Consider the following 12,643-nt stretch of genomic DNA (forward strand, 5'->3'; position numbering starts at 1 on the left):
TTTCCCTAGCAAATGTCCCCAACACAGTTAGTGGGAAAATACAGGCACAGGATGGAGCCCAGTATCACATGAGCTGGTCACAAGTCCTTGTATGCTTCAGTGATTCGTAGCAGGGACCATTACCCGTATCCTACATAGGATATTCACAGGAAAGTCCATCAGGTCGGGATAAGCTTCTTCCAAGTCCTATTCTGTTTCTTAATGGGCCATAGCCTTGAATTGTTCACCTACAATGTGATGGGTAGACTGGATATACTCTACCTCATGCTGTTACCCAGGAGCAAACAAGTTTGAAATACATGTATAGTCAATAATCATAATTTTAGGTACAAAATGACATATGCACACAAATAGTGTAATCATGTTCAGCAAATCATAACTTTTCCATTAATACTACAATCCTCCAGGCCGTGCTGAGGCTGCTGCCATCTCAAGGCTTTCAGCACCTGCGCGTCTCTCTTCTGTGTTGTCCTGTTGTAGTACATCCCTGGCCTCCTCATCTTCCTCACCCACCCGTTTGGCCTCAATGTCCCCCACCATGTCTACATCCCGGTTGCCAATCTCTGTGGGTGACCCCCCCATGTGAAACCCTATTGTATATGGGGTCAAAACCAAACAGATCTGGGAGAACGTGCTCCATATCTTCCAGCAGAACGGCATCTGAGCAGTGTGTGACTGTCTAATTTAATCGAGGGATATAAAACCTTCATCACCATGGCCTCTGGCCCTTTCATGATCTGACATCACTCACCGTGGTATGTGATCATAGAACTGCCGCCATGGACTCTGAGTGGGCTTCTTATTTGCACTAGCCTTTCTGTGTCTGGGTGCCCATGTCTGGATGACACGGGCACCCAGAAACAGCAGCCAAAAAACAGACTGTCCAGGTAAAATCACGATGGGTGGAAACCACATGAAGTCTCATTTGGTGCTCTGAACCTTTGTTATCCTGAAGTCTTTGGGCTTTTCCTGTACTCTTCACTCACTCACCTTGTGCTCAGGGGCCCGAGGCTGGGGCGGAGGCATCTGTCTATAAATAGGTTGGTCATTTAAGACTCTCAGCACCAAAGCAGATCTCGCCGGGACAGAAGAAGGGAGGAACTGCATTCTAGATAAAAGCCAGTTTCTACAGCTTCTCTACAGAGGGTTGGGTGTGGAAGGAATGGAACCTCCCCAGAAAAGGGAACAGAGAGAGGAGGGGTTGGTCCAGCCCTTTAAAAACACAGAGACTGGATGAACCAGAAGAAGCTGGGGTAGGAGAGAGGCACAGGGGCGGCAGAGGGGACTCTTTGGTTGCAGGGCTCTGGTTGCAGGAGAGAGACAGACTCAAGCTGGAGGAGAAGTTAGGAGTTCTGCGAGGTGGCCCCTGGACACCGCAAAGGGCTCTGAACAAATCCCAAAGTTTCCTCCAGGGTGAAGTGGACAAAGTAATGCACTTTGGAAAACATCATTCCACATATGCATATAAAATGATAGGGTCTAAATGAGTTTTTACCACTCAGGAAAGCGATCTTGGAGTTATTGTCGATAGTTTTCTGAAAACATCCATTCAATTGGCAGGAACAGTCAAAAAAGGGAACAGAATGTTGGTAATTATTAAGAAAGGGATAGATAATAAGATGGAAAATATCATAAAATCATGACTCGTGTGGAGAAAGCGTATACAGAAGTGTTATTTATGCCTTCTCATAACACAAGAACTAGGGCTCGCCAAATGAAAAGGAATTGGGAGCAGGTTTAAAGCAAAAAAAAGGGAGCATTCCAACACACAACGAAGAGCAAATCTGTGGAACTCCTTGCCAGAGGATGTTGGGATGGTCACAACTATAACAGGTTTAAAAAAAGAACTAGATAAAATCAAAGAGGATTGGCCCATCAATGGTTATTAACCAGGATGAGCAGGGATGGTGTCCCTCGCCTCTGTTTGCCAGAAGCTTGGAATGGTTGACATGGTATGGATTCCCTCTGCAGTACTTGTCTTCCAACAGTGACCAATTCCAGGATACTGGGCTAGATGGAGCTATGATCTGGCCCAGTATGGCCATTCTTATGATCTTTTGTTCACTGAGGCAGGGAATGGTGTGCAGGTATTTTATTGTGTGTATTCGGTATCTCTTGTGCTGCCTAAAGAAAAGGAAATGTTTTTGAAACCCCATTTGCAAGGCCTGGGTCTCTTGCTTTAACAATCCTGTGCCCAGAAAAAGAGAAACTGGAAACACAGTGCGCCCAATGGGGAGCTCTGGCAAGGGTGTGCTGAAGTAATGGGAGAGTCTGGGAGAGCTGAACCACGTTAGGGTGAAGAGAACCGCTTGTGGACCTCTTCACACAGGTTTGGGATCACCCAGCCCCACCTCCCTTCCACTCACAGTCCCCTACCGTCAATGAAGCAGCTCCAGGTTTGCTGTCACAGACCTGCTCAAGCGCCCGTGGCTGAACACCCACCAGAAGGGTGCATTTGGGTCCCACATACTGGACCCATGTGATTTTGAGTCAGAGCAGCATTCAGGTCCTGCCTCAAGCTCTGGGTTTCTAGCTCTGGGTCTCTAGGCCCAGTCTCGGGATGCAGCTTCCATTCTGGTGCCTCCCTCCGGGAGCGGGGAACTGCACACCAAGCGCCAAGGCCCTGAGGCTAGTTTCCTTTGCTCTGTAGCTCGGCATGCTTTTCTCCTACGGTACAGAGGAGAATGCAGTCTTTTTTCAGGACATGGATGTCTGTCTTATATAAAAATACAAATTAGGATTCAGAGAGCTCCAGTTCTATAGGTACATTGCTATGACACTCTGTATCCCCAAAGCAAAACCCTGGCACCCCACTTTCACCACTGTTATATAGTTGTCAAAATCTTGTACAAAATATGTCATGTGAAGTATCTATGGAAACGCCGTGGTTTGCTGCATGTGATTATCCTATTCGTGTGTCTGTATCATTTTTGCCTCTGAAGTAACAAATGTTGATGAGCTACCTGTATTTCAAGTGTGTTTGCTCCTGTGGTAACTCCCACAAAGTAGTTTAAATCCAGTCTAGCCAGCACATTGCAAATGGATATTCGACTAGATGGCTCATCGATGAACACAATGGGCCATGGTAGAAGCTTGTCACCATTTGTAGCCGAAATATGGGTAAAGGCCCCTGCTGTGACTCATCAAAGCACGGAAGGGCATGTGGCCAGCTCATGTGACACGGGACTCCATCTTGTGCCTGTACTTTTCCACTAACTGTGCTGGTATCTCGGTTTGGGACAATGAAGTTCCCTCCACATGGCAGAAGCTAGAAAAGGGGGAAGTGTTATCACCACCTGTTCTCACTCCCCCACAAATCAACACTTTAAAACACAGCTAGAAGAAAAAAACTTTGACTGGAGAGGTGGTCAGTGGTTGGAAAGGAGAAAAGCAGGGACCTCTTCAAAAATCCACCAATCAGAACAGTTGTGTCCTGCATACAACGAGGCAGGTGATATTGCTGAATACTTCACCAGCTTTGAGACGCTGTATGTGATTCCTATGATTCCTGATAACCACTTTAGTTGCAAAGATAATTGGTGAAGATCTGGATATAGTCAATAAAATGCTAATTGAGAATCTTTTAGATTTTTCTAATTTCAAAGAAATGGATTTGAAACAATTTCAGATTACCCCTGAAACATATAGAGTGAAACTGAAAAATCCTCAGAGGGGTGCTGGTATGAGTATTGTGGAATATGTAAATAAAATGAAGGATTTGATGGGGAAGTGGGCAAAGGGCAAAGGTGTTACAAGCTTTGAAGGAATGTTTGATGTTGTTGCTCAGGAACATTTCTTAAATATATGTTAAGATGATGTAACACAGTGTCTGTGGGAGAAAAGTGTGAAAATGGTGGATGAGATGGCTTCTCTAGGTGATGATTTTGAGCAGACACAAGAGTCTATTATGAATAAAGCACAGACAGAGTGTTTTCCACTTGGTGGGAAGCATGTTCCTTTTTACCCCATTCCTCGATGCTCCACAGAGGGCGAGCAAACATGCAAAGTCCCCTTACATCCTTACCTCACCCTGGGCATACCAAGACACCAAAGATAAACTTAGACTGAGATCCCTACTGAACGGGACACTAAGGGAAAAGGAAAAACAGTAAATAAATACATGCCAACGTTCATAGAGGAATTGAACGACACAATGGATGTTGAACAAACCAAATTGTCCAAGGTAGAATAAAAGTACATGGAAACACCTACCTGTGATAAAAGATTTGATGATGATGTTAAATCTGATGATGCAAAGTTTGATACTAATAGTAAACCTAACAACAAAGAATTTGGTATTGATGGTAAGTCCGATGAGAAGGTGTGATATGCAACACTTTGGGGAAAAGCTATTTGTCCTGCTATGAGCAGTAAACAAGAAGCCCTATGGGGATAGTGCTTCTCAGCTAACATCTGTAAAGAGGTTCAAAGCTTCTCTCAGCAGGGAAACTATAATAAACCTGGTCTGCTGTGTAAAAGGGGAAACTGAGTCACCCCACCTTATGGCATTGTTGAATATCTGTGTTGAGATATCACCAGCTGGAAAAGCACAATGGTAAACAATGCTGCACAGACATTAAGAGAGTTTTTCTAGTGACCCAGAGAAGGCACATTTGCTGACTTTTGAGATAACTAGACTGATCTACAAAGTGTTGGAGGGACACAGAACTCTGCAAGAACACCTGCGGGTAACACCACAATGTTTGCAACACTTGGGAGTTGTACGGTCAATACCTATTTAAGGCCTTTGCCACACTTCCACTGCATTAGTCATTGACAAACACTCCTGCAGTAAACTAATGGGTGAGTTCTGATATTATTTGCCCCAAAGCAACACCCTTGTGTCCCCATATTTACCACGATCATTTGATTACAATGTTTTTTATAAAAAGTTTGTCATGTAATGTATCAATGGAAAAGTTATCATTTGCAGAACATGATCACCCTACTTGTATGCATGTATTCTTTTTGTACCTAAAGTTATGAATATTGACTATGTACCAGTATTTCAAATGTGTTTGCTCTTCGGTAACAGCCACAATGTAGTTCACATCTGTCATAAACATAAAGGGAAGGGTAAACCCCTTTAAAATCCCTCCTGGCCAGAGGAAAAATCCTCTCACCTCTAAAGGGTTAAGAAGCTAAAGGTAACCTCACTGGCACCTGACCAAAATGACCAATGAGGAGACAAGATACTTTCAAAAGCTGGGAGGAGGGAGAGAAACAAAGGGTCTGTGGCTGTCTGTATGCTGCTTTTGCCGGGGATAGAACAGGAATGGAGTCTTAGAACTTTTAGTAAGTAATCTAGCTAGGTATGTGTTAGATTATGATTTCTTTAAATGGCTGAGAAAAGAACTGTGCTGAATAGAATGACTATTCCTGTCTGTGTGTCTTTTTTGTAACTTAAGGTTTTGCCTAGAGGGATTCTCTATGTTTTGAATCTAATTACCCTGTAAGGTATCTACCATCCTGATTTTACAGGGGTGATTCATTTACTTCTATTAAAAAGTCTTCTTGTAAGAAAACTGAATGCTTTTTCATTGTTCTAAGATCCAAGGGTTTGGGTCTGTGGTCACCTATGCAAATTGGTGAGGATTTTTATCAAACCTTCCCCAGGAAGTGGGGTGCAAGGGTTGGGAGTATTTTGGGGGGAAAGACGTGTCCAAACTACGTTTGCCAGTAAACCCAGTTAAAGTTTGGTGGTGGCAGTGGAAATCCAGGGGCAAAGGATAAGATTAATTTGTACCTTGGGGAAGTTTTAACCTAAGCTGGTGAAAGTAAGCTTAGGAGGTTTTCATGCAGGTCTACACTTCTGTACCCTAGAGTTCAGAGTAGGGAAGGAACCTTGACAACATCCCATCTAGACAGTATTTTATGAGTGAACCATTCAAGGTAATGATGCATTAAGAAACACGATAGGCCCTAGAAGAAGATTATCCCCACCTGATGGATGTTCCTGCAAATGTTTGAGCCAGGATATGGATAATGGTCCCTGCTATGAATTATCGAAGCATGCAAGGGCATGTGACCAGCTCATGTGACACTGGATTCCGTCTTGTGCCTGAAATTCTCCACTAACTGGGCTGGGGGATTTTGCTTGGAAAAATGAAGTTCCCTCCACATGGCAGAAGCTGGAATGGGGGAAAGTGACATTGTCACTTGGACTCACTCCCCCCACAACTCAGCACCTGGAACCACCTTAGGAATAAGGGCCGAACTGGGGATGTTACCCCAAACTGAAGGGATTTCTAGCCTTTGTATGAAAAATGGGTGGGCTGTTTGTCCCATCAGGGTGAGGCACTCCATGATTCAACTCCTGTCTAGCGTATAGAACTTAGATTGATTTTGTTTATTTCTTAAGTAACCAACTTTGATGTGTTTTCTGTAACTTATGTAACTTTAGTGCCCTTGTGGCCAAGCCGGAGCCTGCTCTGCAGGCAGCTCTGGCCAAGAGACGGCGCGAGCAGGAATGCAGCAGGGAAAATCCTTCCACCCCAGGGGCACCTGTTCCAAACTCCCCAGAGTGAACACACCCACCCACCGGAAAAGTACAGGAGATATAACAAAGGGAGATATTTATTTACAGAGGAATGAGAGGAGAAAAACAACCAGGGGACGTATAGGGGGAGCAGTAGAACAGGGCTGCATCCAAACCAAGGCCCCACATGCCCAGTGGGAGCACAGGCTGCCAGGGCAGATGCCCAGCAATGCATCTGCACACAGAGTTCAGAAGTCCTGAGCAACATTCCAGTCCAGTGGGGAGTCTTGTGTGTTCCTGGTCGTCTTTGGCGCCAGTGAACTTTCCCCAACAAACCCCTCCGGTGCCCTCTTCTGCCGCTCTCTGCAAAGCCACCCAGAGCAACCACCTCCCCACTTAACTAGCTACAGCCTCCCTCCTTAGTCCCAATGCAAAGTCACCAGCCCTAGGTCTCACAGCCCCATGCAGCTCTGGGCAGCAGTGATACTGGGTCCAGCTCCGGCCTGTCCTTCTCGGGCGATTCCTCCCTGGCACAGTGCTCCTCAGGCTCCTGTCCTGGGGTGTCCCTGATCGGCCGCCCTGTCCTTCCCAGGCTTCAGGCAGGTTCTCTCTCCTCCCCTTTGTCCGGGGCCTCCTGGCTGCAGCCCTTCTCTCCCCGGGCTCCAGAGCCACCCCCCGCAAGTTTCCCTCCTTTCTCTCACTGCTTCCCCTCCCCAATCGGAAAAAGATTTAAAGGGGCCATGCTCTCTAAACCCCAAGGGTTACACTTATAACAATTTAAAATCCATCTTTCTGAACTTAGTACATCTGCTTTCTATTTATTTACCTAAAACAGTGTGTTATTTGAAGTATAAAGGGAAATCTGCTCAGCAACAGGGGCTGGTGAATTGTCCTCTCCACATTGAGGGAAGGGGGCAGGGCAATAAACTTACACTGGTCAGTCTTCTGACAAGGGCAAGACAGTACAGCTCTGAGGACCTAGGCTGGGGAGCTGGGGGAACTGGCTGGAGCCTCTCTCTTGTTGGTTCACGAGTGGCTAGTGAAAGTTTTCATGTAAGTTCAGGTGTGTGTGTCTCTGTCTGTGTATGACTGTGTAAGTGCAAGACCTGGAGGGGCTTGCTGCTTTTCACAACCTCAAAGGCTGTTTCAGGTTGCACCCTACAGAAGTCCGTCGCGCCCCCCCCCCAATGAACAGGCCCTACGACAGTATGAGTCCATTTCCCACTTATCATGCCCTCAGTTACTGATGGAGAAACCATTTTTATGGCAGAGATCTCAGAACTCCTGGGTCTGTCATTCTCTGTTTGATTTTGGCCAAGTCATGTCTCCCTGTACCTCAGTTTACCTATGGATATAATGCGGATGTGTACATAGTGATTTTCGTTTGCTAGCTCTTTTGAAGATCCTTCAATGACAGGTTTCAGAGTAGCAGCCGTGTTAGTCTGTATCCACAAAAAGGAAAGGAGGAGCTGTAGCGCATTAAAGCTTATGCTCAAATAAATGTGTTACTCTCTAAGATGCCACAAGTCCTCCTGTTCAAAGAAAGTAGTAATATGAAATAATTAGAAATGAATTAATGAAGTAATAAGAAAATAGTAACTGATGAGAATTACTGATCTCTGATCCTGTAGCGAAAATCCCTTGTGCGTCCAGAAAGCGTTCGTGTCTCCCCTCAGTCATCTTTCTCCAGGTCCGTCTGTTGACTATCTACCCATCGCTCCTGGGCATTTCGACAGCATCAGACCCTAAGAGACCTAGTTACTTTCCCTAGGTTTCTTAGTAATCAACTATAATTTGTAAATATACACAAATACACAGAGCAGCCAATTCCTCTCTGACTCAGTGGAGAGCCCAAGAGTTCTCATCTCCCTTTGGGAAGTTCCCATAATTATTGGTTGTTGTTGAAGCTGAATAACAAGCACAGAAGTACAGACATGGAAATAGAGACATGAGCTAGAGAGTGTCTGGTCTCCAGCCTGTCTCCATCCAGATGCTGCTTCTCCCCTAGAGGCTGAGTGAACCCCACTGGGTTTGCACAGAGCTATATTATAAACAAATCACACCATTGTCATCTCTCCATGTGGGATGTTGCTGCAGATGCTGGGGTGAGAGAAGTGTGGGACACGGATACCTGAGGGGGATTCCCAGCAAAGACCCCTCTCAGAAATCACAGGTACCTATCTCTTTCAGTTCGACAAACCAAGTGCAGTGTATGCATGATGGGATAGAGAATAGGTTTGAATTCATTTCTGCTCCACACAGCCACTAAAGATCCCAGGGCCCTTGCCACAGTTGCAGAATTTGATTTAGTATCATGGGCCAAAATGCCCCTCTTTGCTGTGCTCCTTGGTGATGGCTCCAGCCCTAAGGTGGCTTCATTTCTGTCACACAGTGGATCCTTCAGGACGAAAGTTGTTAGTCGAGGTCCAGTACAAGGCCAGATTCGGAGGCTGTGGACTGCAGTTTGCTCAGGTCCCAGTGAAGCGCTGTGGCATTCCCGCTGTTCTGTTTTAAGTCTAGACAAGCCGTCAAGAAGATCTTCCAGAAAATCATCCAGTCTGGAGTAAGAACTGAGTAAAACTTCAGGGGCCAGCTGTGTGTTAATGCACAGACACTGTCACTTCCTTTAATGACAGGTTTCAGAGTAACAGCCGTGTTAGTCTGTATTTGCAAAAAGAAAAGGAGGACTTGTGGCACCTTAGAGACTAACCAATTTATTTGAGCATAAGCTTTCGTGAGCTACAGCTCACTTCATCGGATGCATACTGTGGAAAGTACAGAAGATGTTTTTATACACACAAACCATGAAAAAATGGGTGATTATCACTACAAAAGGTTTTCTCTCCCCCCACCCCACTCTCCTGCTGGTAATATCTTATGTAAAATGATCACTCTCCTTACAATGTGTATGATAATCACCCATTTTTTCATGGTTTGTGTGTATAAAAACATCTTCTGTACTTTCCACAGTATGCATCCGATGAAGTGAGCTGTAGCTCACGAAAGCTTATGCTCAAATAAATTGGTTAGTCTCTAAGGTGCCACAAGTACTCCTTTTCTTGTCACTTCCTTATCTTGCAATTTAGGGCTTTGGCTGTTAACGGGGTGGTGTGGCGGGGCGTGAGTTACCAGACTTTATCTGCTGAAAAGCATGGAGTTGCTAGGACTACTCACTAACTTAAATATAAAAATTTTTCAACGTGGGCAAGACATCGTCTCCCCCAGCTTTGTTCTAGAAGTTGGTTGAACTGTTATGCCTGATACTTTCAAAATTCAATTCAGCCGGAAGTAGACACCCAGCTTGGGAAATTTCCAGTTAATGTTTGGCAAACTTATACCCAACTGAAAATGAAGTCTTGTAATTCAAGGTGTGAGACAGACTGAACTATGCCATTAAAACAATGGAGGAACATTGCTACAGAGATCAAGAGGCAATGGGTTTGAACTACAGCATAGCAGATGTAGATTTTATCTAAGATAATCTTCCCAACGGTAAGAACAGGAGAACAATGGAACAGACGCCCAGCCAAGTTGTGGAAAGTCCTTCACTGGAGGTTTTCAACAGGAGGTTGGATAGTCATCTGTGTTGGATGGTTTAGACTCAACAAATCTGCAGAAAAGGACCTAGGGGTTACAGTGGACGAGAAGCTGGATATGAGTCAACAGTGTGCTCTTGTTGCCAAGAAGGCCAATGGCATTTTGGGATGTATATGTAGGGGCATTGCCAGCAGATCGAGGGACGTGATCGTTCCCCTCTATTCAACATTGGTGAGGCCTCATCTGGAGTACTGTGTCCAGTTTTGGGCTCCACACTACAAGAAGGATGTGGAAAAATTGCAAAACATCCAGCGGAGGGCAACAAAAATTATTAGGGGACTGGAACACATGACTTATGAGGAGAGGCTGAGGGAACTGGGATTGTTTAGTCTGCAGAAGAGAAGAATGAGGTGGGAATTGATAGCTGCTCTCAACTACCTGAAAGGGGGTTCCAAAGAGGATGGCTCTAGACTGTTCTCAGTGGTAGCTGATGACAGAACAAGGAGTAATGGTTTCAAGTTGCAGTGGGGGAGGTTTAGGTTGGATATTAGGAAAAACTTTTTCACTAGGAGGGTGGAGAAGCACTGGAATGCGTTACCTAGGGAGGTGGTGGAATCTCCTTCCTTAGAAGTTTTTAAGGTCAGGCTTGACAAAGCCCTGGCTGGGATGATTTAGTTGGGGATTGGTCCTGCTTTGAGCAGGGTTTTGGACTAGATGACCTCCTGAGGTCCCTTCCAACCCTGATATTCTATGATTCTATGAAATCTTGCATCTTGGCAGGAGGTTAGACTAACTGGTCATTGCAGCTCCCTTCTAACCCTGTCACTCTTTGATTCCATGATATAAAATCCTGGTGTCAACCAGGTCTTACTCAAACTCAAGTTATGGAGCTCAATACTGGGGTAATTGGGTGAAATTTAAATCCCTGTGTAATACAGGATGTCAGGCTGGATGATCTGATGGTCCCTTCTGATTTTGAATCCTATGAATTTATTGCTATTGAAAGTAGTTGAGGCTATGGCCAATGGACAATCCATTTGTGAATCCCATTCAGCTAAGCTTTTTCCTTCAGTAATATCTGTGGCAAGGAGTTCCAAAGGCCAAATATGGATTCTATATTCAGTTTTCTTTTATCAATTGTATACGTTCAGACTTTCAATGTAATTGAATGTTTCCTTGTTCCTGTGTTATCCAACAGAATAAATATAAATGCCTGAACTACTTTCTATATCAATAGATTCATAGGCTTCGAAATCAGAAGGGACTATCAGATCATGTGGTCTTTTATATTATGGAAGAGCCTCAAGCACTGCATGTAGTGTCTCATATTCACATTGTCTCTTCATCCAGGTATTTGTACTGCAACCATCACCTTAGACCCTTGGCACATACAGGAAGTCAGGGGAACATATGCTCCAAGCAAGAGATACCTTCTCCCCTACTCCATGTCAGATACCAACACAACCCACTTCACCAACCCCTCCACCTTTATCCTGCTGGGCATTCCTGGCCTGGAGGTGGCCCATGTCTGGATCTCCATCCCCTTCTGCACCATGTACGTCATAGCCATCTTGGGGAACTTTTACATCCTGTTCGTTGTGAAGATGGAGCCTAGCCTTCATGAGCCAATGTACTATTTTCTCTGCATGCTGGCCTTCACCGACCTAGTCCTGTATACTTCCACCATGCCCAAAATCCTGGCAATCTTCTGGTTCAATTCCAGGGAGATCAATTTCAGTGCCTGCCTCACCCAGATGTACTTCATCCTCATCTCATCTCTGTTGGAGTCTGGGATCCTCGTAGCCATGGCTTTGGATCGCTACGTGGCCATCTGCCATCCCCTGAGACATTCCACCATCCTGACAAACCCCCTGGTGGCCAAGATTGGCCTGGCCGCGGTGCTGCGTGGTTGCATAGTTCTACTTCCCTATCCCTTACTGGAAAGACAGTGGTCTTATTGCAGAACAAACGTCATCTCCGAGCCGTACTGCTCACACATAGCTGTGCTGAAGCTGGCCTGTGCTGACACCAGTGTTAGTAGTTACTACGGCCTCTTTGTGTTATTCTTTGTGATGGGTCTGGATGGCATTTTTATTGCCGTGTCCTATATCCAGATCCTCAGGGCCATCTTCAGCCTCCCCACAAAAGATGCGCGGGTCAAGACTTTGGGGACCTGCGGCTCCCACCTTTTTGTCATTTTAGCCTTTTACATCCCAGGTCTCATCATGTCCCTCATGCACAGATTTGCCCAAAATGTGCCCCTGCCTTTCTATGTTCTCATTGGCAATATGTACCTCTTGCTGCCCCCCATGTTAAACCCCGTCATCTATGGGGTGAGGACGAAACAGATCCGGGACAGGCTGCTCCGGCTCTTTACCTATAAAGGGGCTTAAAGTTTTCTCCTGGTGCTCTAGCTAACACCCCGAGCTCTGTGAAGAGGTGGCTGGTGACATGGTTCTGGGGTCCCTTCCCTGAATCCCTGACTGGACAGTCAAAGTGACATTAAATCCTTTCCTGGCCTTAACCGTGCTGTGTCAGTGTGACAAACTGAGTAATCTTTTTCCCATAGGATCGCCACCTTTCTAATTGCTTTTAACTGGATCTCTGAGGCCCCACGCCCAGCCCTGC

The 12,643-nt window shown here is 45.5% G+C and overlaps 1 protein-coding gene across 1 annotated transcript; it reads left to right on the forward strand.

The window, feature by feature from the left end:
• The first annotated feature begins 11,460 nt into the window (after nucleotides 1–11,460).
• Nucleotides 11,461–12,408, forward strand: LOC144277691 (olfactory receptor 51E2-like). The gene has a single exon (XM_077838641.1). The coding sequence runs from the start codon at nucleotides 11,461–11,463 to the stop codon at nucleotides 12,406–12,408; it is 948 nt and encodes a 315-aa protein (XP_077694767.1).
• The last annotated feature ends 235 nt before the right edge of the window (nucleotides 12,409–12,643 follow it).

This window comes from Eretmochelys imbricata, chromosome 1, assembly GCF_965152235.1.
Source record: "Eretmochelys imbricata isolate rEreImb1 chromosome 1, rEreImb1.hap1, whole genome shotgun sequence".
NCBI lineage: Eukaryota > Metazoa > Chordata > Testudines > Cheloniidae > Eretmochelys > Eretmochelys imbricata.